Genomic DNA, 25,396 nt, shown 5'->3' with positions numbered 1-25,396 from the left:
CCGGACCCGCGGAGCGCTTGGCGCTGCCTCCTCGCTCGCTTTGCGGCGGTGCAGCGCCGGTTTGTAGCGCAGTCCCTAAAACCAGCCTGTGAGCGAATTAGCGAGAGTGGTCTGAAATAGCTGAGGACGGGATTAAGAAAGTTCGCTGGGGATCGTGGGAGTTTTAATTAAGGTTCTGGGAAGGGGAGGGTTTTTCTTGATCTTGAGATTTTGTCTGATCGGTGGGGTGGGGAAGCACGCTTGCACCCTGTCTCGCGTGCTGACTTAACGTTTGTAGCGTAGCTGTAAGTAGATACTTCATGGATTTCATCTATAGCAAGGATCTTCTAAAGGAAGGTACCTTTTCAATAACTCACTTTATAATTATGCTGCATGCCATAGGAAACTGTAGAACATACGTTTGCAGTGTGTAGTTAGGTGACTGATAGTTTGAGAAATGTTTGTTTATGTTATATTTTAGAGTGGAGCTACTCAATTACTGACCATTAAGTAGCATGCTTCTAAAAATGTTCTAGAATTTAAAATCTGTCGTATCCATCATCCTGTATTGTTCTTTTCAGCTAATTGCAAATTATCAAAGTAACAATGTCTGAAACTTGGCTTGGTTTATTGTTACCAGTGTATGGAGTAAGAAACATGAAATACTGTTTGAATAGCTCATGCAATTYTCAGGCACACATACTTTTTCCACAAGAAACACTTAAGCTAAAACTCTGAATTACACAAAGGCCCTGTCTTAAACTAGTCACAAAACAACCCCTCCCTGAGGTGGGAGGGTGGATTTGGAGGAGGAGAGGTAGGACATTGTGGTTTTGTTTGTGTTTAGTGAAGTATCCCATGGCATACTTTCTTGTTTTGTTTTGTTGAGAGAATAGGTTTCTCTGATCTTCAGTCAAATCCCTATGAAAGTTTTTGTAAACTGGAATGTAACTTGTACGCCTTCACTGCTGATTCTAAATTGCTTTCTGTCTTACTCTTTAGCATCTTTTTGGTATCTGAGCTTAAGTAAGCAGAGTTGAGWTAGAGACAGGGCTTTGTGACAGTCATAACATTTCCTGGTGGTTGCTAGCTGTTTGGCATTAAGCAGCAAAAATACAAACGGTCAAGTTGGAGGAGTGCGTGTTCCCATAATGTGATATAAGTGTCTAGGATAATTTAACATGAGGAGGAAGGAGTGGGTCAAGTTAAGCTAATAAATATGTTATAAAGTGATGGATCATGTCCTTTATTTTAAACTGAGGTTTTATAGTTTTTAGTTGTGTGTGGGTACTAGCATAGGATATAATAAGTACCGCTTATTTCTTTTTTCTTTTTTTTGTGGAAGAACTGTAAAATCTGTAAASTTGTGGTATCTTTTTAGTTATTTGCTATATTTAACATGGCTTTCATCAGCTGTTGGAAACAAGTAAGAAAAATAATTTAAAGCTGCTTGATTGGAAGCTTGTTGACTTTTTATTTAACCAATTGTTATTTGCATGACTCTTTTACTCGAGATTATTTTGCGGCCTATCCATTTTTATGCTATTTTTTTGTATCTCCATAGTTAACGTTCTTAAAAATACATAATTTTCTCTTTAAATATTGGTATTCAAAATTCTTTTAATAATCAGATTGGTTTGGGGTCATACCCAACACCTTATAGCTCATGTTTGCATCTTTTTCAATGTGTAGCAAAACAAAGAGCTATTGTTTAATAATGCTTTAACACTATTAATCTAATTCATAATTTGTGTGTATGTGCGTGGGATTTTTTTGTTGCCCTCCCTCCCCCCCCCCATGGCTGAATAATAGAATCTAAAGCAGTATCTAATTTAAAGATTAGTAGTGGAGAATTATTGAACAGAGTTGGTTATCTTTGGTCTTCATAAAGCTAGATAAGGGCTTAGATAGYGAGTAAAATGAACCTGTTTTAGTAACTACATCCCTTTAGGCACTTTACCAGAGTTAAAGGATTATGGTGCAATCTATAGGCTTGGAAATCATTCTAGGGAAAGAAATAACTCTAATACATTATGCATAGTAAATTAAGCTGTATAGAACATATCTCTGGCATTTTTAAAGTATGCTTGTGGGAATATATCTTTCCAGACTGCTTTTTGTGGTAGTACAGTTTTAGTAATGTTTCAACTTTCAGATAATTAGTTAGTGAGTTTCCTGGTAGTTGCTATGCTGTCCTTACAGAATTATGGTTGTTGKTGGTGGTTATGCTTAGAGAAAGTTAAGGAACAATGGTATTTGCTCAAGTGCCCCAAGAGAGGATCCTTATTTATAAAGAAGAAAGGTAGTTCTTCATAAGTAAACCTCAGGAGGGAGCAAAAGAATGAGAGCATTGTCAGGTGTATGTGGTGGGGGTGTCCCAAAGCAACTAGAATATCTTGCTGTATTTGAAAGAAATTGCTCCTGACCCGGTCTCCTCGAGGGCAGCTGTGTATGGGGCTGGATGTCAGAAAAGCATCCAACGTGTGCTGCCAGGTTTTCTTCAGTGACTCTTCTGTAACACTGATATTCCAACATACAGTGATTTTTGGCATTCTTCAACAAAATCAAGCTATGTGATTGTGAAGAATAATTTTTTTCTCTCAATAGATGTGATGCAGACCCCTCAGCCTTAGCCAACTATGTTGTGGCATTAGTTAAGAAAGATAAACCTGAGAAAGAGCTGAAAGCTTTCTGTGCTGATCAGCTGGATGTCTTTCTGCAAAAAGGTATTGTGCTCTCCATTACTTTATCATTTCAATGTATTTTATGAGGCAGAGGAAAGGATGGTAAACCATTTTTTCCTTTGAGACACTTTCTTTCCCTATAAATTTAATATTTCTTACTRAGTATAAAGGAATAAAGATCTTTAAGATCTTTTTATCACAAGATGAAGCGATGAAGTTATGTAGCTTTCTTTTTTTTTCTTCCCCTTTTCCAGTTGTAGTTAAGCCCTTTCATAAAATCCTCTCAAACAAAACCTATGTCGATCACGTTGCCAGAAGTTTCTCTGGCATGCGTTTAACTTTTGAAAACCTGACCTAAGTTGGCCTTCCAGGCATCTGGTGAGCTTCTCATTGCAATTCTGTTCAATATAGGTGTTAAGCTCTTGAAATTCTGACCTTCAGTGGGCAAGTTATTGTGTATTTGTTTGTGATCTAATGTGAAATTGATGAATAGGATTATGTCASTGATGTACTGTCTCATTAACATTGTTCTCTGAGGCTACCGATTTTAGCTATTGGAATAAATGTAAACTTGTTCCTTGACCTTATGTTTTGTTCACACTTGCCTCTTAGAAAATTTCGAAGTTGTAATTGTGACTGAAGTAAAAGCCTGTTCCTGTGATATACCCAGTTAATTTTTTTGTCTATATAAACAGTCTCAGATTCCACAAACGTAGTTCCAGTTCCTTAAATGAAACTGTTGTTCGTTAGTTTAAGATGTTGCTGTAACCAGTCCTTCCAGATGGCTTTCTTCAGGGACTTCTCTGGTTAATCTATTCCTAGTGATGGATTTAAATCAAGATATGACGATGTTCTCTTGTGTTCTGTATCCCCAGAAACTTCAGGTTTTGTAGATAAACTCTTTGAAAGTCTGTACACAAAGAGTTACCTTCCTTCTCTTGAACCAGCAAAAGCAGAAGCGAAGCCTGCAAATCAGGAGAAAGAAGTAGTTAAGGAGGAGGTAACGTTTATATATAACATTCATTTTTCTATCTGTCTGCTTCTAATTCTCAGATTGGCCATCCTGTGATATTTGTGAGGCAAGATGTAAAAGCACAATTCACTTCATTTTGACTAATCTTTGTTTTCTTTGTAGTGGGTAATGTTTGGAAGGGTTTGAGTGATGAGGAAGAAGCAAAAGTATTCCAAAACTTTTCTTTTCCAATTCTAGATACTCTGTGAGGAATATAAATGATTTTAAATGTTTTGTGTAAGACTTAAAATCAGTGAAGTATACTGGCCTCCATATCTGAGGATTTAAAAAAAAAAAAAAAATCTAGTCTTCATTTACAAGTTTGCTTTCCTCAAACTTGACTATATTTTCAATTTTGGCTAAGTAATATATCCATAATTTACTAGATCTCTTCCTATATTGTGTAGTTCCTATGTAACATGTCTATGATACAGTTTTTATTCTTTATTAATAATTTTCCAGAGGAAGAGGTCTTCTATGTGTTTATAGTGACTTAATGTACAGACTGAGAAAGTTGCAGAAAAATTGCAAGAAAAGTAAACATTCTTTGTCTACGTGTACTGTAATCGCAGTTCACAGAGATACTTTAGGCTGAATATGTGATTTAATTGCTATAGGAAAGATCTAGCTAAACTTAGAAGTAAAAGAGGCTATAAGATATTCTAGTCCCTTTCCCTCAGATCCCTCACTCTGCAGATGTCTGTCATGTAGTGTTAAAGGGAAAAACTTATACTTACTCTTTATTTGAAAAAAAATGCTGTTTGTACTTTCTGTACTTTTTTTTTTTCCCCTGTGAGCATGAAATAAGATGAAGGAAAGATCTTGCTGGAGGCAGTTGTTCTGTCTTCAGTGTTAAGATTGGCTGATGGTCATGAAGGTGATAAATAATTACAGATCAAAATCTGTCAGTCAAACAAAACAAAGTTGTATTGTGTTGTATTGTGGAAAGCACATGGAACATAATGCATTAATTGATTTAAATCAAAGTTACTATGTATTCTCTTCTTTCCTTTGTGATTTCATCTTGTTTTTGAGGATTGTGTCCAGAACTGTGATGACAATTAACTGAAGTAGCTTTGATGGAAATTCATATTTTGCAGCTATTCAAGACTTTAATAGTTTTTTGAGGGGTTCTCAAAAGAACTMTCTTAACTTAGAACAAGTTTTTGGGAACGATCTTCAGTTGACTCTAGTGCTCTTGGAAGCACTTGAAGAACTTGGTTTTGTTTTGTTTGTGAAGAGAAAGTCAGGGAAGATATCTAGCACATCTTTCTGGGATCAGGACATTATGTTGCACCTGGATGCAACCCTGTCTAAYGTGCTCTAGGTGACCCTGCTTGAGCAGGGAGGTTGGACTAGATGGTCTCCAGAGGTCCCTTCCAACCTTACTGATTCTATGTTGCCATTTGGGCAACAAATAACTTTGTATTTCTAATTATTAATATTAATAAAAATATTTAAAATATTTGCTTCTCATGCCAGATGCTGACTGTGCTTTGCTTTGAATTAAATCTTGATCTTATCTTAATTAAAAAAACAAAGTGATGTTCATGCTTAATAGGCAGTTGTCTCTTAAGCAGAATTTTCAGGAATCACTTGAAGAAGAGCGAGATGGCAGGAAAAAGAAGTATTCTAGCCCACAGAGAAGCCGTGGAGATTCCAGTGAACAAAGGTTTGTAGTACTCTTGAACCAATAGCATCTTCTTTGCTATTTGTTGCCAGTGCTTAACTGTGCATGTTTACTTTCTAGGTAGTGGTTGCATAAAAATGGTGATATCTTTCCCACTTTTCTATACCTGCTGTGTGTTTCTGTGTTTGTCACATRTATGAGAACCCTCAAGTAGAAACTGGTCTCTGAGAAGTACCACTATTTTTTTTTCCAAATGCTAATTCCTAGGGATGTCATCAGTTCCTTTCTTTTCTTTGTGATATAAATGAAAAGCATTGGATTTGTTTTTTCTTTCTTTATGTGGTGGGATGTTTGGGGTTTTTTGKTTTTTTTGGGTAGTGGGAAGATAGGGGGATTGCCTCATGTTAACACGTGTTCTCAGAGTTTGTTCTGTTCTAGTTTCCTGTAACTCTTTTTCATCTTAGGCCTCCTCTCACTAGTTTCTGTGAATGAGTGATTCAATTTTGAGATTCTATATTTTTCTATATGATTTGGGAAGTCTTTCTCAAACTTGATGTCACTGTCTAAGTTGGATGGGGAGGATGARCAGTATCTTCACTTACTACTACAAACTTGTTTTGGAATTTGACTTCTCTCTCCATAAACATGGTTTATATGTATGTTTTCTAGAACCAGAGAGAAAAAGAGAGATGATGGAAAATGGAGGGACTATGACAGATACTATGACAGGAGTGACTTATACAGAGACAAGTCTGGATGGCGACGAGGCAGGAGTAAAAGTCGTAGTAAAAGCAGAGGGTTAAGTCGAAGTCGTAGCCGCAGTAGGGGTAGAAGCAAAGACCGTGATACAAACAGAAGTGTTGGTGAGTACCCAAGGTGTTAATTTAGGAGAACATCTGATGTCAGTGATGTGTGCTGACTAGTATAAGATGCATAGGTTAGCAGGATCTAGATATCCTTGAGCCATTTGAGCAAATTTTGAGAGCTTTGTGTTGCTGAAATCGTTAATTAAGGTACTATTCTTCAGAGTAGAATAATTAAGGAGATTGTTTTCTTCTTTACTAACCTCTTAATTTATCCACTGGTGTATACCAGTGGATATCTGTAGCTGATACACTTTTTGCTCTGTGTTGACAAAGCTGTTTTTTTTCTTTTTTCCCAAAAGATGTGCTTTTTTTCCCCCAAAAAATACTGTTACTGCACTTTTACTGTTTTTCCACTTCGTTACTATGTGTTTTTAGAGAAGGTTTCCATGTAATTGCAGGCTGTTACCATATGATGCACTGTTCTTCTAGGGTTAATCCTGAAAGCACTGGTAGCTTTTTTTTTGTGTGTGTATTTTTCCCTTCCCTCCTCTCTCATTTAAAAGAGAAAATTGTAATATAGGAAGGGATAAGTATCAGAGGAATTCTGCGATTTTTATTTCAAAAATCAAAACATTTTCTTTGTAAAAACCCTGTTCGCTTTAGATTTATTTCTCATTCCATTTGTAAGACTAAGCTTCAAGAACAGTTTATTAAGCAGAATATTTAAGCAAATGTTTATATTGTTCAGTAGCATCTTTTTTCAGGACTCTGACATATGGAACAAAACATGAAGAATTACCCACCAACCCCCCCGCTCTCTTTTTTTTAAACAGAGCATAGAGAGAGATCAAAATTCAAGAGCGAGAGAAATGATGCTGAAGGCTCATATAATCCAGTTTCCGTGTCTCCCAGTAACTCTACTGAACAGTATTCCTCTGCACAATCTATTCCCAGTGCTGTTACTGTAGTTGCACCTGCTCACCATCTTGAAAACACAACAGAGAGCTGGTCAAATTATTATAACAATCATAGCACTCCTGGTTCGTTTGGCAGAAACCCTCCCCCTAAAAGAAGATGTCGAGATTATGACGGTAATCTTTTTCTTATTTTCAGTTTCACATGTGGTTCCAATTATATTCTATGATTTACTTATTTATTTTTAAACATTCACTAAATATAGGCAGTCAGTCAAAATGCAGTAGCATATGGAGTATCTTTTGTGTAACTGCTTGTATGACCTATATTTTACTTGAGAAAGAAGTGATCTTGCTAGAAGCAGTTTACTTATCTGGCAGTTGCTGAGTAAGAACATACGGAGTTTGCTCACAATTTCATATATGCCTTGGCAAATACTTCAACTACTGGCATGTCTGAAAAAGACTGTAGTAGTACATGTGTTTAACGTAAAACAGGTGGTCCTTCTGCATGCTTTTTCTTTTCCCTCAGCCCCCAGCTTTTATAATGTTTGTATGTCTGTGTGCCTTTCTGGAAGGTTGTTACAATTTGAACATAGTCGGAAACTTTACCTGACAATGTAATGTTGGATCAGCAGTTGTATGCTTTTTTTGAGTAAGAAACTCCAGTAAAAACTGACATGATATGAATTACTGACAACTTAAAATTTTATACAAAAATATAATCAAATGTCTTGTTTTGCAGAGCGAGGATTTTGTGTACTTGGTGATCTTTGCCAGTTTGATCATGGAAATGATCCTTTAGTAGTAGATGAAGTTTCCTTGCCAAGTATGATTCCTTTTCCTCCACCACCTCCTGGCCTTCCWCCTCCTCCTGGTATGCTTCTGCCTCCTATGCCAGGTCCAGCTCGCAATATGAGGATGCCAGTTCCACAGGCTCACCCACAGGCACCACCTCCTGTTGTGCTTCCTGTACCAAGTAAGTTAAAATATTGTTCTGCATTTATTTTATGTCACAAATGATCCAATGATGGATCTTTCTGGAAGAGTTCTGTATGTATTCAAAGCAATGAGTTCCTCAAATTTCTTTGTTAGTGCTGTGCTATTCAAAATATTACCAAAATAATTTTGAAAAATCAGCTTAAAATACGATGTTCCTTGTGCTCCAAATTAAATCAGAGAAATACAGGGGGAAAGGATGGGGAAGATCTTTCAGATTATCAAAGTTGTCATCTTTGAATTGATCCTTGTCAATTGGATTGATTTTTTTTCCCCCTAATGCAAAAATGTTGAGATCTAATTTGAAAGCACTAATGAATTTTCCCATTCGTGGTATATTACATATGGCTTTTTCATAGCCAGTACTTCATATATCTAAGACCTATTCTAGCCTGGCAACGGTCTCTGAGACTGCCTAGCCACTTGGTTATCTTGTTACATCTTTAAATTCTTCAAGGAAAAATCCTAGAATGCTGGATATGTGGTTGCTCTGTTTCAGTGCTCTRTTCCAGAAGCACAGTATATGCTGTGACTGTTACATGAAATAACAGCTTCTATGGGCTAAGAAGTGGTTTTTCTGTAGGATTAACTCTAAGCATTTAGTAGATAAGCTTCTGATGATTTTTAGAAAGTAGTGGATGGATTAATTATGAAACTTTAATATTGTGGAATGTAGCTGTTATTTGTTTTTTGTCAGAAACAAAGGTGTTTCTGGTGAAACTACAAATAGTTATGATCAATTCTGTGAAGAGCACCATGTATTATATCTGCCTTCACATTATTAATTTTATACCTGCGTTTCTTTCATTAAATTAATTTTACTACAAATTCTARTAGCAAAGCCTTAAAATGACTGAGATGGTAAATAATCCTTACTGTATTGAAAAGAAGCTTTCCTAATAGAAGAGCTTCCTTGAAGCTTGGCATGAGCATTTTTGTAGATAGTGAGTTGGCTTGCTATTAAGCAAACCAGTAGTGCTTTCCAATTGTAGTTATGTCCTAATAGGTTGTGTAATATAACTCATTTGTCCTTTTTTGACTGTATAATAACTAGAAGTGTATGTATCATATGTGGTGCAAACAAAGCAAAAATCTCTGGACAGACTTGTAAAGGACTTTTGCCATGTAGTTCTTGTTTTGGAACTAGAATCTAAATGTTGCTAGTACRACCTGAGCTCTGAGGCTCTGAGCAAGCCTTGATTTTTGTCCCCCACCCCATCCCGTCTATGGCATAGCTGAGGGAGGAGCTGCTTTAGCTAATGCAAGCTGTAACAATAATAAGCCTCTGGGGAAGAAAATATATTTTTATAGCTTAAAGCTTTGTCCTTTGCTTAATGCTTATAATCTTATAATCAGAATAACTTACCTGAATGGGTATTCTTATCTACAGGAAGCTTATTTGGATTGTCATGAGGCTATAAAAGCTTCCAATCTCAGCCTTGTTCAAAGCAAGACACAAAGAAATTGCACTGAATTGTTTGCATGTTTATCTGTGGAGTTATAAGTCTTAGTGATCTATTCTGTGGTGTCATTGTAGGACCACCTCTAACACAGTCAAGCTTGATAAATAATCGTGAGCAGCCTGGGACAAGTGCAGTACCCAGTCTTGCACCCGTAGGAGCAAGACTGCCTCCTCCTTTACCCCAGAACCTACTGTATACAGTATCAGAACGTAAGCAAATATATATATATATATTTTATTTTCTTGATATAAAGTTATTTTTTTTTCTGTTGATGTGTGGCTAGAAATGTTTTCCTTTGTCTTTCTCTACTACCTACAAATCTAAAAAGAAGTCTGACTTTCCTCGTGGTCAGTGYATCACCTACTATTGCTGTGTAAAATGCAGTAGCATTCTGTCACTGTCTGAGGAAATATCATGTATGGAGAGATTCATTTCTGTTTTGTATGCTCAAAGCAACATGACTGTAGGTTAAGGAAGGGATCCCTTCATCTTGAAGTTATTTAGCAGAGCATCAGTAGGCAAGTGATGTATCTGCAAATCTAATTATGACTTAACCCGGTCTTAATTCCTTGGCTGCTACTTCAGTTGAGGGGAAGGGAGGGAAATTTTTTCTTAGCTTTATGCCAAAATAGTCTCTATACTCTTTGTAAACATTAGTACTTTCTCTTTTATTTTTCCCATAGAATTGACTTATTCTAGCTTTCTAACTAAAATAATATGAATGACTTTCAATAAACATGTCCATCTTTCTTACAGAGCTCAAACTTCATTCAAGTAATATTTTATGAAGAGAATAACAAAATACCTGGAGCACCCTAAATTGTTCAATTTAAATCCAACAAMGCTTTTTATTTCTTTTGACAATGAAAGGAGTAATGGCATTTCCATGTTTTACATGAGCAGAATACGATGATTTAATCTTGATTCGTTTTAATACTCCTGTGTGGTATTTTGGTGTGTTTTTTGTTTTGTTTTTACGTAAACACTTCAGAYGTTATTCAAAGGCAGTCTTCTGTTCATGATGCATGTCATTTTCTTTATGACTTACATGCTTTTCAGAACTTCAGAGACTCAGTATCTTAGAATCTTTGTTTAGTTGTCTCCAAACACTGTCAGGCCATGTTACCTGATTCTTTTAGCTTCAGAATTTCTTTTAATGGTGATTCTGTCCGCCTTAACTCACAGGGCTTCATTGACCTCARTGACACTACATAATTCTGTTCTCCAAAACCACTTCAGAGTTTTCATGTCATATTCTTACGCAGTTTCAGTAATAATTGCTGATTACCCTCTTGCAGTCATATGCAAAATCTTGGAGGAGGAACCTCATGCAAGGCTAATGGAAACTCTTGGCAGAAATGGAAACTAAAATGCAAGATAAAACATCAGTTTTGCAGTTCTAAGAGATTTATTTTTAATTGTAGAGTCTTCATTCCTGCTTTGGAATAACAAGCTGAAATTTAGAATGTTTCAAGTCTGCATAGTCACCCTGTATAGGCATCCACTGATGTTCCAGGATATATGTGTTGTCCTTCTATGAAGGTTTTATTCATTTTAGTTCTTCTATCACTTTTCCTTTTTGTGCTTGGAGGAATGAGTCATCCTTGATTTGGCATTTGGGCTAGAAGAACAGTATGAGTCAATTCTGTCACCTTGTATTCTCACATCATTACCTCTTTTGATTAAAATAATTGTTAGTACCTTATTAGAGCTAGGCAACTAATCTCATTCTTAGATGAATTAGGAGAACTTAATAGGTAAGTATTGGTCAAATTATCTGATTTCTGTTTGGTTTTGAATTATTTGAGCACTTTCTTCCCCAGAAGTCAATTTCTGAAAGAAACTAGACTGATGGGCRACAAAGACTGAAGGTTTCTTTGCATCTTATGCCCAAAAGAATAGATGTTCAAACTAAATCTTCCATTGTGCCACTTGAAACACTGTTAGGTGTAGTGAAGGTTGTCCTACAGACAGCTCATTCATTTTTCAGGCAGTTCATCAGCAATACTCCATTATTGTAACCTTTGCACTTTTGACAAAGAGCAAAAAACAGATTAAAAGAGAGTATGTCCAGATAGGCTTGGGCTTGACATTCAGATGAAGGTTTTAAATGGCTGCACACGTCGGCTGTACAACCTCTTTTCTCTTCATCCAAAACAACTTCTATTCTTGARCATCCATGTATTTCCCTAAAGGAAAGTGAACCTAGAGTCTTAAAATCATTTGAAAAAATCCTTTTATTTCTCTCCTTTTTTTATAGATACATATGAGCCAGATGGCTATAACCCTGAAGCTCCTAGTATTACCAGTGCTGGTAGATCTCAATATCGACAGTTCTTTACAAGAGCACAAACGCAGCGTCCAAATCTAATTGGCCTAACATCTGGGGAGATGGATTCAAATCCAAGAGGTAGGAAGGGTTTCTAGTCACTGCTGTTGCTATTTTTGTCCAAGACCGTCAACGCTTATTTTTTTCCCCTTTTCAGGCTGAAAGCAAGTTTTTTTCCCACTGATCTAATATTTCAAAGCAATTTTCAGACATCTCTGCTTTTTTTAAAAAATGGTAATATGACTATATTAAACTCAAAGCAGCCTTACTGATTTAAAAACAACAGCTTGACTGGGAATACTATGGGGGKTGGGGGGTGTTCTTATTTTTTGTTTTGGTTTGGCTTTTTCTCTTTAACCTACCAAGGCACTTCCTGGGTGCTGGGTGTCTCAAAAACCACAGTGGTGCAAAAAGGTGGCCGTAAGCAGTATGGTCTGAAGACTGCTTTAATTTGCAGCAGGTATGTTTAGGAACTGGGGCATAAGAGGTGATGATCCACAGCACTTGCCTTAGCTGTTGCGATGGCAGTGATGAGGGAAACTATCATGGCAGGTATTTGTACTTGATGGTCTGACTTTTTGTCAGCCAGTTGTTATCTTAAAATGACTGTTGCAGATAGAATTCTAGCATTCCTAGCCCATGAAAATCTTAGTCTGCCTTTAAGTAATTCTGGATCATTAACTGGATGAAAGTATATGTAGTCTCTTAATGGCTACATGTATAAAATGTCTTTTCGGGGCCAGAACAAGTTAAGGTGCTTTACAGAGAGTTTTTTTTGTTCTGTTAGCATAGTTTTCTTTCTCCCTCCTGCCCTTCCCCACCATCCTTAAAGAAGAGCTTGTTAAAATTCAGTGTTTTCTGTTATGCTCCAGCATTTCTTACTTAGCAAATAAGAGATTTGTTTCAACGTTTCCTTCCCGTGGCGCATCTTAGATAGAACATAGTTAAATATTATTGCAGAAATTATTATTGCTGTTTTCATCTTTGAGCTGTAACATCATAAAGGCAGGGATGCGGCTTTATCACTGGCTCTCAGATTCTCTCTAAGAACCCGTTCCAGTTATAAGGCTAGGATAAGTGTTTAGTGAAGGCACTTCAGACAACTTGTTTTTCTGTCTTTGTCAATGGTGTGAAAGGTTTATTCTAAAATCATCTTCTGAAGCAAGATTGAAACTACTTCCCTGTTAATACCTTATCTTTGTTCTCATCATGTAATCAGCAGAGCTCTAGCATATATAAGCCACAGAAAACTGATTTACAACTCAGACTTCTTTTTAGGAGTTGGATATTTGGTGTACACTGGAGATCAGTAGSAATATCGTCATTTTAAATAGGTTGTAAATAGATACTTGGCAAATTGATCTGGTGCTTCGGCTTTATATCTGTAGAAGATCATTCAAGCTTTAAGTGACAAATCTAATGTATCTGAGAATATAATACCATGCTATAGCTGTGCTTAATTAACAGCTTGCTGTTGTTGAAAACTGGATGGAGGGATGGAAAGGGGATAGCAGTGGGAAGAAGAGGGTCTTGCTTGCCTTTCACCTTCAAGGAGCAATACAGGGAAAAGTGAGTTGTTTATTCAGTTCGTGCCATATTGTGGAACTCTGATCTGAAGTCTGGAATCCTAGTCTTGTTTTCCTCTTTTTTTTTTTTTTTGTCTGCAAGATCTGAACTTTCTGTACCTGAAAGATGAAATTTTGGCTTAGTTTTGTCAAGCTGAACTTAAAGGTGAAAATCTGTTCCCTAATGGGTGAACTAAAGTTTGTGGACCACAAATGGATTAGCTGGACTACAAGTGATCTCTGAAGCAATTTTGTAAACAAAACTGACCAACTTGATATCTTCCAATTTCTTTTTAATCTTCATTCTATTTTGCTGTTTAAATGGAAGCTTTTTGAATGTCTCCACTGAGGTATGGTAAATAATACGAGCCTCTCTTCTTTCCTCTAGCTGCCAATATTATCATCCAGACTGAACCTCCCATTCCCATTACAAATAATAGCAGCAACGTAACTAGAGTTGTGCTTGAACCAGACAGCAGGAAGAGATCTCCAAGTAGTATGGAATGTCCRCCATTAAAGAAACTGTGGATGGGAAAGTAAGAATTAAAAACTGCACTTGATTAATAGGAATGTATTTTATTGTTCATTCTGTGAATATAGCTATTCACTAATCCACATTATCTGAGCTGGCTGGGTCAGACAGTCTTTGTATCCAAATAATTGGAGCATAAATTTGGGGGGATTATCTCCTTTTGTGTTAATCTGTCGAGTTTATTCTCTTTATGAGAAAATAAGTATGTAAAATAACTACTGACTTGGCTGTACATATGTCTCTCTGAATTACTATCTTGCTCACATTTTTYTTCTAGGCAAGCCAATAACAACCAGAATAAACCAGGATTTTTGAAGAAGAATCAATATACTAACACAAAACTAGAAGTTCGAAAAATTCCACCAGAACTGAACAACATTACACAGCTCAATGAACATTTCAGTAAATTTGGAACTATTGTAAACATTCAGGTAAAAAGAGAGTTCATTTTTTTTGTGTTTATATGTGGGGTTTTATTTCCCTTGAAACAGTAAATACTGTCGCAGCTAACCTATGTTGCTTGATAAATTTTTAGCAGAGGCTAACTAGGAGAGTAGGTAACCAAATCACAAGAAATCTTTCCTTGGTCCACTCTGTGTTATCATCTTCATTCTGTAAAAGTGTATGTTAGCTTCTGCCTTCCTGAGTTCTTGTAAAACTTGAAGGGCTTGCAGAGTTAACAATACATCTAAAACATGTTAGGTCATTGAGCAACTTCGGATTTTTAAGAGATCTAAATATTTCTGTGTCGTATTGTGATACTACAATATTTCTTAATAGGGATTTTGTCAAAGATGCAACAAGATTGTCTTAATGCATCGGTTTACTATGGCTTGGCATCATAGGARTGGTTCCAGTTCAGTGATGCACCTTGCATTATAAAAAGTAGAAAAGTACTGCGTAAGCAGAACGTGGGTAGTTACACAGTTAAGGTAGTATTTAGTCTCCACTTACTTGTTAGAGGAATGGGTGGCCTCTTAAGTCCTTGGTTAGGTGTCTGGATAAGATGGACATCTGTGAAACCTCCCTATTCCTTGAGCTGGCAATTCTATGCCTTAGCTGTCTTAGCACAAATAATACTATGTTTAGACATGATACCTGGATCACTTTGTGCTAGGAAGTCTCAGGTATGTTTTTATTTCTGTGATGACTAATTTTAGAGGAAAAGTGGTCTTATTCAGAACAATTATCTAATGCTTCTTTGAGAATACGGTGAACCTTTGCATTGAACATTCTTAGTCTTTTACTGTATATGGACTTTGCTGTAACTGTATGTAACGCTTGTCAAAATGCACCTGACTTTAATAACATAGAATGTGTCAGCTTTATGTTGCTAATAGCACAAAATATCTAATTCCTTCTGATGGCAGATTATTTGTAGGTTGGTTTGCTACAGATGTTTCTTGAGAAATAATGTATTACAATTAACTTGTGTTCTAGGTTGCTTTCCAGAATGATCCTGAGGCTGCTTTAATTCAGTACTTAACTAATGATGAGGCTAGGAAGGCAATTTCCAGCACAGAGGCAGTTTTGAACAATCGTTTTATAAGGGTGCTGTGGCATAGAGAAAACGAACAGCAGCCCCCATTGCTGCAGCAGCAACAGCAGCAGCAGTCACCCTCACAGTCTCTTCATCACCAGCTTCACCTTCAGCAGCAAGCCCTGACTGCAACTCCAGCTGTAACAATCCATAGCAATATGTCAAAGGTATTGTGCTGTCATTCCCAGTCTGATGGCTTTCTTCTTTAAATTAGTGATAGAGTGTAGAAGGTTATCAGTGTTTGAGTGACTACTCCTTTTAAAATGCAGAGTATACAATCTCTTCCTTTTAATATCAATTGATACACAGGTGATGAATAAACCAATGGCATCTGGTGCCTATGTCCTTAATAAAGTCCCAGTGAAGCGTCGCCTTGGAGCAGCAGGTGGAAACCAGCCTGACTTAAGCCAGGCTGGGGCTGTAGTAGAGGATTCTCAGGTATGTGTGTAAAAGCTAACCATCTTCATACTTTTGCTTAAAGCTTCGACCTGTTGACTAAAGGAGGTAACTAGTAAATAGTACTTGCAAATTCTGTCTCCTGTTGTTTCTGTTTATTTTCATTAATGTTCTCTGACTGTGGTCAATTACTTTCTAGTTTTGTCAGTTGCTTAAAGAAAATAGGGATGGTGACTTCAGAAATAAATTAGCACTATTTTAAGCAGCATAATTGGGGAGGAGACAGTGCTACCTTGTAAACAAATTTGACAGCTTATATGTGATGTTAGCTCTCCATTGAATCTCATTGCTTTTCACAGTAGTGATTTTTTGGAACTTATTCTGTGCTTTAACAATAGTACTGGCAGCTTATAAAATACTTCTGCATAGAGTACAAGATGATATAGTTTGGTTTGCATTGATACCATGGTGTGACATGCAGTCTAACAACAAAAAAGTACTCCTTTGTGAGAAAGGAAGCATGTAGTTGCAAGAGTTGCAACTGTTACCACCTTATTTCTTTTTGAAATGTTTGATCAGAAAGTGTGATGTTAAACTGTGGCTGCCAAGCTGAATAGAATGCAGGCGCAGTTGATCGGCCTCAGCCACACTTTTAGTGGAGATCGGGATACAGGGAGAGTGTTGAATGAAGGGGAAAACATCTCTTGCAGAAAGCCTTTCTAACAAGTGCTTAAGCTCCTTGCTTCCAAGCAGTTTGACCACCAGACTGATGCTTTATACATGTATTCTAATTTATTGGGGGGGTGGTTTTGTTTTTATCCTCATCACACAAGTCTGGAAGTACTCGTTCATGTTTAACTGAATACATTACTCTAAAAGTTGTTGGTAGTATATTGTGTTTGTTTTAAGCTGTTACGGTTTTTGTTTGTTTTTACTATTTCAGTCATTTCCTACTTCTACAAGCCATTCAAAAATGGTTTACAGTACTTCAAACTTAAAAACATCTATGAAGCCTGGTGCAGGGTCTAAACCTCATGATGTGCAAGAAGCTCTTAAAAAAAAGCAGGTATTTTGCTATATGTCATTTGACCAGCAGTGTAGTGGTTGAAATACCTTATAAAGAAAGGATTGATAGGCAACTTAAACCTCAAATATTCCTGTGTAGCTTTCTACACTTGGTCAATATAGCCCCATAACAGTGATAAAAAACATCTTCCAAAGGTGGCATTTAGGTATTTCTCTGATTTTAATCTCTGCAGGTACAGGATGCTTATGACAATGTAGGRTGTGTTTCTTCAAGGGGTGTCTGAAGGGAGAAAAAATTTAGTAGGATATCACAGCAGGAAATTGGCAACTTTCCATTGTTTTCCATATCAAATCTAATTTATGCTTGTACAGTTTCCAGTGTAGTTATTGCCATTATGGCCTTCATTTCTATAGCTTGAAGAGGAAAATATAGCATATATGCAGATGTACAACACTAGTCTGCCTTTTTTTTTTTTTTTTTTCTAACTGACCTATCATGCCTGTATTAAGGAAATAGTGACAGAGTACTCTCTCTGCTGCAGTATTGCCTCTCTCTGCAGCTTCTACATGGTGCAAACTGATGTTGTTTTAAATATTAGTGGAGTGTAACTTTCTAATTAGGAAAAGAATGTTTGCTGTTTGAATGAATTTTCTCCTCATATAGGAGGCAATGAAACTTCAACAAGATATGAGGAAAAAGAAGCAGGAGATGTTAGAAAAACAAATAGAATGCCAGAAGGTAGGTCTGGAATGTGTTGGATGTATACATCCTCATTTTGGTAGATAGCTGTCTGTCCACTGATGTTTTTGCTAGAATTTCATATTCCTGCTCCTTTTCTAATACGCAGATGTTGATATCCAAGCTGGAGAAAAATAAGGCCATGAAACCAGAAGAGAGAGCAGAAATAATGAAGACCTTAAAAGAACTAGCAGGAAAAATATCTCAGTTAAAGGATGAATTAAAAACTTCATCTACATCCTCTACCCCATCAAAATTGAAGTCCAAGACAGAGGTATTTATTGAGACASTAGCCTCTCTAGTTTCTGTAGCTATTTCTAGTGTTATATTCTAAAAATGTAGCAGCATCAAATCAAAATACTCCCAAGCAGTATTTTGAGTTTGTTGAGAGTAATACCTGTGGATAAGCAAGCTATCATTTTTAAGGAACTCAAATGACCTAACTTTGTATACAGCTTATTCAAGATCCTGTCACAGTTCTAAAGTGGAGGAATATGGATCCTTCAAATTAGAGCTAGGTTTGTTGTTGTGAATTTTGAGAAAATGATGAGTATGGTATTGCAATCTACGTATGTAATTTGCACAAGTTTATTGCTGAAGAAGTGGAATAAAACATTAAAAGCATACATTAATGTTCTGCTTTTCCCCTCCATTTTCTATCTCTACACCTTTTTCTTTAAGGCACAAAAGGAACTTTTAGATGCAGAACTGGATTTTCATAAAAGACTCTCTTCTGGAGAAGACACAACTGAATTGCGAAAAAAGCTAAATCAGTTACAAGTAGAGGTGAATTTGAGTGGATTGATGCTTTTGTTATGCTTTTTTTGTTGTTGTTTTAAAGCCTTTTAAAGAAAGGATAGATTTATAAGCTATTTAACTTATTTTCAACAGGCTGCCCGTTTAGGCATCTTGCCTGTTGGTCGAGGAAAGGCAATGCCCGTCCAGGGGAGAGGACGAGGACGGGGTCGTGGTGGGAGAGGAAGAGGCATGTTGAATCATATGGTGGTGGATCATCGTCCTAAAGCACTAACCGTTGGAGGCTTCRTTGAAGAGGAAAAAGATGAATTGTTACAGCACTTCTCTGTAAGTATGAGATCATATTAAAAAGAGAATTTTGGCTGTGCTATAGATTAAGTAGGTAACCAGTATTGTGGATGTGTGCCTACTTGCAAAGAGAGGCATGCTAACAACTTCATAAAATGTTTTTCTTTTCCAAAATACTGAGACTACAAGTCTTTATATTCTCTTAGTGCAAACAAATCAGATGATCTTATCTTGAATTCATGGAAGAGGCTGTGGATAAGCAAGCAGTTTCAAGAGCTATCAAGGGTGTCAATGTATGTCTYTTATAGCTGCTTTACAGTAGCTGCCCAATGCATTTTTTTTTAAATATGTAACATATATTAAAACATATCTGAAGAATGGAAAATGCCTATCAACCTCTTTCTGTTTACAAATTAYTGTCCCTAATAGGTATTTGTAGCCATTTATCTCCTATCTCTTGAGCTCAAGAAGCAAAGCACAGCTTTGCAAAACAAGAGATCAGTTTTCAAAAAGTTGCATTTGTTTACAAACTCATGCTTGAGCATTCAAATAGCCTGTTAGCGTGCAGACTGTGTTAATGGATGTGTTAGCGTCATAACTGAGTTAAAGCAAAACATGATTTTAGATTTCCCTCAGTTACACTTTCTGGTGAAATTTTTCATTTGCAAAGCTGATTAGCTTTTCAAGGAGATCATAAAATTCTTTGTAAATAGACACAAGATGAAATCTAACTTTGATCAAATCAGTTTATGGTATTTCTGGATAGTCTTCACAAAGCAAGTGACTGAGCTGGTACAACTAGTTTTGTAGAATCCTTCCTGTTAGATCTGGTTACAGAAAGGCAGTACAGCACTAGAGAGAACAGGCAATTTGAAAGCTTGCTTAGCTTCATTTTGAGCGGAAACACAGAACTTCCAAGTTTTTCACACAGTAAGGCAAGCTTTGCACCTTTTTGTCCAAAGAAACAAGTACAAATGCTGCATTGTTGTTGGAGTTCTCTGTTGGAGTTTTCTTTGATTCTCCTCTGTCTTTTCTTTTTTTTTAAAAAAAAAAAAAAARAAGAAAAAGAAARTTTAGACAGGGCTGTGGTATAGTGCACTGCCATTGTAGCACGTGATGGCCATATTTCTGGAGGAGAGTATTATAGCCATTCCTAATGATCTTTCTCTTAGAAATTTGGAGATATTGAAGACCTTCAAGAAGAGGATTCCCCATTAAGTGTTGTTCTAACTTTTAAATCTCGCTCAGAAGCTGAGAATGTAAGTAGGAAATGATTTTATTTTTTATGGTTCTAAAATAAGAATACTGTGATTACTTGTAGCTGTCTGTCTTTTCAGATTTAGCAGGCTTTGAGCCAAACGGTTTAAACTAGATAGTGTAGGTATTTGTTGTTACTACGTATAACATAACTAAAGGAGGAAAATACTTCCTATTTGACTAGAGGCCTTTATCAGAAAAAGGTTCAATATGATGATCACTTTACAGCTCTGTTAATCTTTTCAGATTGGTAGATGAGAGTTATTTAACAGATTCAGGTTTGTGTGACCTTGCTCTCAGAATGACCAAAGTTGGATGATGTGATATGTTTGAGATACTCAGATGTGCACAACTGCAGTGGTTGATRTTCATTGAGTCTAGCTCATTTTTGGTGACTTAAAAATATCTTCCTTAATTCTCTTTTTGAAAATATATTCATTTAAAATACAATGTAGGCTGCTAACCAAGGATCCCGGTTCAAAGACCGAAGGCTACAAATATCGTGGTACAAACCTAAGGTACCCTCTGTATCCACAGAAATTGAGGAAGAGGAATCTAAAGAAGAGGTATGAAAATATGTTAATAAACTACTAATTCTTAGCAGTCTAGCAGCTARGAGCATTTTGAGGGATGCGTTTTTCTGTTTCATGAAGAAATTCATGAAATATACTTTTCTACAGGCTAGACACTTAATTATTCTTGAAAAGTCAGATACATTTTCCATATTTGAAAAAGGCAAGGAAAAAGAAGTCCCATCCYTGAAAACTTAATTTTATAAACTGCTAGAAAATAAACCCCACAATCTCTGCAGACTGCAAAGCTTTTTATTTTGTAATGTTGATTCTCCGATGTAGGATAACTTATGTATCCCCRTGAGACAGAGGGAGGTATTTCTACTTAGCTGCTTTTTAACGGAAACCTGTTGTTCTGGAGAACTTRAGTGTTTCTTAATTCTTGCTTCCTTTGAAGTTTGGTTTTCATTCCCCCTCTTGATGTGTGAGAATACTATTCATTACTTAACTTGTTGAGTGTAATTTTGTGCATTTCAGTGAGACTTACTGAAAACAAGAACCTGCTATAAATAATGCTCTGTTTGATGACAGATTTCCTAGGATACAGAGGAGAACTACTTTAAAATCATRTTTTTTCTTCATCTAGGAAACTGAAACCTCAGATTTATTTTTGCATGAAGATGATGATGATGATGATGAAGATGAGGATGAATCCCGTTCTTGGAGAAGATGAAATTTGATGTTGGAAATGTATAATTTTAGGAATATAGTTCAAGCTACGTCTTTTAAACATTTATTTAAGAAAGTTGATGAGCCAAAAAAAAGCTTTACTTTCTTTTCAAACCACAAGATTTAAAGTGAGCAAAGTTTGTTATAGAAACATTTCGGATATAGAGCTGTGATACTAAGTTAGCCAAAGGCCCAGTAACTTTTTATAGAATTATCGAGCTCACTGGGGGTGATGATTTTTCTATTTAAGAAGGATAAAAAGAGAAAGAAAACAAAATTAGTATTTTCTTGTCCTCTTTTTGTGTCACCTGTATTACCTTGTTTTGGGTTTTTTTATAATGTGATTAATTTGTTAGTTTATAATTGCAAAGATGTTACAGATTTTATTTAGCAATATTATAGGGTTGGGGGAAAGATGCACAAATTTCCATTAAATGTTATAAAAGAAAAATTTGCCTCATTTACTAATTGAAAAACAGTAGCATTTTATTTCATATGTGATCACTTACTGTAGAAAGTACCTGTGGCTAAGTTCACAAATCATTTATTTTGCAATGTTTGAAGGCCGCACAATTTCTATGTTCTTTTTGTGAGAGGAGTTGGAAAAATTAATTGGGTATCAATCTAATATTGTTCATCTATAGTTCACTTGTTCTTCAAATCCCTCTTCACAAAAAACATCATCATGGAACAGATTCGAGTAAGTTTTCACTTTTTTTTTTTTTTCCCCTCTTTCAGTCAAGGCTTAAAATTAGAGCTAGACTGTTCACTTACTGAATTTCAGAATGAGTGAGCACAAATATAATGAGTTTCATACTTCCTCCAAGAATTTAATTGGTGTGTGCACACACACCCTGCACACCAGCCATTAGCTCTTCCTCCTCTCCGTTTAACCAAGCTTTTTATACTTTTATTTATGTTCAGGCTAAATCCATGAAGCGTTCAGAGCAAGTTGGTTTTTAGCCAACAGAATGTCAKTGTCCTACTCAGACTTGCATTAAACCAGTACTTTAAGTGATAAGTCTTCAGAGTAGCATTCAGACTTGTTTTTCAAAGATTATTCACTTATCTTCAAGTATAATTTTGTTTAGACATATTTAAGGTGAACACTGTTATATTCTCAGTTGCCTTATCTTGGTACCACTTTAAAATACACACACACACACACACACGTATACACACACACACACACACGCACATACACACATACACGCACACATTGAAAATGGTGTATAGTGTGGTAGAAATGAGGGTAACAAGTTTAGCTACTTGAGCCATATATCTTAACTGTTACATGGCTCTTACAGTTCATGGATAGAAGTGTTATATAGTAAGCATTTTCTCAACTCTATGCATTTGTACCGTACATTTTTCAGTACATTTTTATGTATGTTTCTATACAAAATAAACTGAATGACGGTGCAAAAATGCTCTCCTCTTTTGAATAATTAATTATCAGGATATTTGCTAGGTAGTTCCTGACTGAATATAAATGTACATCAAGACCTTTAAGTTAGAATGGCTCTGAACTTAGCCAGTGAAATGAAGCTGAGCATGTCTTTGGGTTAACAGTTCCCTTAACTTTATACACCACCACAGCGAATGGATAATAAAAAGCCAAAACAGTGTAATTTTGCATTTCCTTGTTAGTGTAAGGGAATATGTCTTTCAGTATTCTTTCTCTTCATGTTAAAACCTCACCTCTATATGATTATGACTTTCTTGCTAATGCTGAGGCTAAATTTACATATAAAGAAATGAAGGGAAAAACAATCCTGCATACTTAGAATGTCTTGCTTTTCTCCCATCATCTCTAATGTTTTTCTTAATGTCTGTGGCTCAGTCAGTGTAAATTTTGAAAAATCTATTGCAGCAAACATTTGAGTCTTGACAGTTTAAAAAAAAAAAAAAGAGGGAACAAAGGATTTATATATTTTTTTGTACAGAGTTTTTTCTTAAACTGTATAATTTTGTAAATATTTTCCTTTTTGTGTACTAAAACTACCAGCGTATAGATTTCAATAAGAATTGTTGTATTTTTGTATTTGGAAGCTGAAGATTACAGTGAATGAATGAAGCTGTAAGGAAAAATTGCAGTAGCCTTCATCACATCTAGACTGGGATTCCTTTTCATATGGTTTTAGCTCTAAAATGACACTTGATTGGCACACTGACTTCATGGAAACTTTTGGCCTTGCTCAAACATGCTGGCTTTTCAATTTGGGCAAGAAAGGAGGGAAGCATGTGTGGTAGCTTTATTTAATGAATTTTGGATAGCATATGATTTCTTCCCCCTGCCACACCTCCCGCTTAGAGTACACATTGGCAGGCTTACATAAATCCTCAAGTGACATCCCAAACATGATTCCTAAATGCTGAGGCACAAAAATGAGTTGTGCCTCTGAACCTAGCTTGTGTATTGAAAGCATGCTATTATATTGTTGGGAATTTAAGTGATGAGCAGGTATAGTAGTAACTGACTTCTAGTGTGTAAGGAGTAGGAGAGCTGCTTGAAAGTGACCTTCATTTTGCCAGAGCTTATGGATCTCCCTGTATTTTAGGGTGTAATAGGCTATATTATTAAACTGTTTATTTTTTTAATAGGTAACATGACAGTACAACTTATTTTATTTTTTATGGTAACATTGTGAAATTGATATGTGCTTTCAGAGTAAATTAGACAAAACTTATAATCACCAATATAACTTGTATACACAAGCCAGTATATTTACAAGATATGTAAAATAAGATGTTACCAGTTTAAACTTAGTTTATGAACATGGGAAGAATATATGATAAAAAGGGAAAGTAATTGTGATGCAGCGTTATCTTTGGTCTCCTTTTCATTGTTGAATTAAGCTAAACAAAAAACTCGAGTTGAAAAGATAAATCTGAAAACGCTTGCCTGCTTGTGGTGAAAACACAACTTTTTTTTTTTTTTTTAAACAAAATCATGTGAAAAGGAATAAAGTTCCTCTTGGTGTATAGTAAACTTGTACTATAGTTTTTACAGAATTGTGAACTTGTGTAATAGTATAATAGGAGATATTGTTGAATTTCTAACTGTTTATACATTTAAATTCATATATGTAATGTTTGTTTTATTGATTACAATCTGAATTTCTAAGATGCATGTTGACTTTTTGCAATAAAGATATACTTTGGAATGGTTCAAGATTTAGAAAATACAAAGGAAATTCTAACTTAAAAAAATAAATTGGACTGGAGAACCATTCAAAAAAAATATAACTATCACAAAAAGAGCTTTATCACTTTTTTTTTCCTTCCCCATGGGAAGTGTGTGTGAAGAGGGGGTGGGGTTCTATGTAGGAATATGTATGCAATTTCATTGTACTTCATAGTGAATGTTCATGAATAATGTTGAAGCAGCTAGAAAAAAATCTTTATAGTTCACATCATGATGGCTAAATTGGAGAGAAAAAAACACAAAACTGACCATGATTAAATGCTTGGGGCAGGGGAGAGAAGGCAATGCAGTAAGTTTGAAGTTTAATATTAAAGAAGAAAATGATTTTGAGACCAGGGTGAGTTCCATGATCTCTGTTATGGATCTGCAATTTGGCTTTGTCGTGGAAAATAATGTGTACAAAACTAGAAGTCCTATAAACGTGAATTAACTGTTTTGCAACTTGGTCTCAATTAATTTTCTGTGTTTCGATCTATGCTTCTGTCACTAGTTTCTCCTATTCCCTTTGCTCTTTTCTATGTTGTTCACATGAATGCAAAGATTTCCCTGACCAGTGTTTGAAAATCTCTTCTTTCCCTCTGAGTCCTTTGTTGCTGTTGTGGGTATTTTTTTTTTACTTGCACTGTCATTGTCAATGTGRTAAGATTTTTGAAAACAGGCTACACATTTTACTTTTCTTCTCTGCTTCCTTCCCTGTATTCCCCCTTTAGGAGCAGGGAGGAGGAGAGGAAAGAACCTCCAAGTGTATGTTCTTCACTGTAGTCATCTCCATCATCATCCCCCTTGCATTGCTTTCTGTTCCTGCAATGTAAATATTTTAAAAACATGAGTTAGCTTCTCTGTATCTTTAAGGAGACTCTTAATGATAAACCTGTGGCTTTTAGACACTTTCTTGTTACCAGTTTTTAGCTTAATCTTTTCTAAATTCACTTTCCTTTGTATAAACATGCAATAACCATCAGATAATTCTTACTCTGCATTTGGCAAGATGCAGTGAAGTCCTTTAAAGAGAGTTAGTCTTGAGATTGACTA

The 25,396-nt window shown here is 35.9% G+C and overlaps 1 protein-coding gene across 1 annotated transcript; it reads left to right on the top strand.

Moving 5' to 3' along the window:
• Positions 1 to 2,578: 2,578 nt before the first annotated feature.
• Positions 2,579 to 24,096, top strand: RBM27 (RNA binding motif protein 27; the record flags this gene model as incomplete). Its single annotated transcript, XM_085312660.1, has 20 exons — positions 2,579 to 2,705; positions 3,539 to 3,663; positions 5,256 to 5,347; positions 5,975 to 6,168; positions 6,945 to 7,202; positions 7,771 to 8,004; positions 9,562 to 9,696; positions 11,748 to 11,897; positions 13,770 to 13,917; positions 14,191 to 14,344; positions 15,354 to 15,620; positions 15,763 to 15,891; positions 16,793 to 16,915; positions 17,540 to 17,614; positions 17,724 to 17,888; positions 18,296 to 18,400; positions 18,506 to 18,697; positions 19,831 to 19,917; positions 20,371 to 20,481; positions 21,074 to 24,096. Coding segments are annotated over 20 exons (2,958 nt in total), but the record flags the coding sequence as incomplete, so codon positions are not given.
• Positions 24,097 to 25,396: the final 1,300 nt, after the last annotated feature.

The sequence above is a fragment of the Rhea americana genome, unplaced genomic scaffold (genome assembly GCF_003343005.1).
Source record: "Rhea americana isolate MKP2758 unplaced genomic scaffold, rheAme1 scaffold_37, whole genome shotgun sequence".
In the NCBI taxonomy this organism is placed as follows: Eukaryota; Metazoa; Chordata; class Aves; order Rheiformes; family Rheidae; genus Rhea; species Rhea americana.
This window is presented reverse-complemented; position numbering and strand designations above follow the sequence as displayed.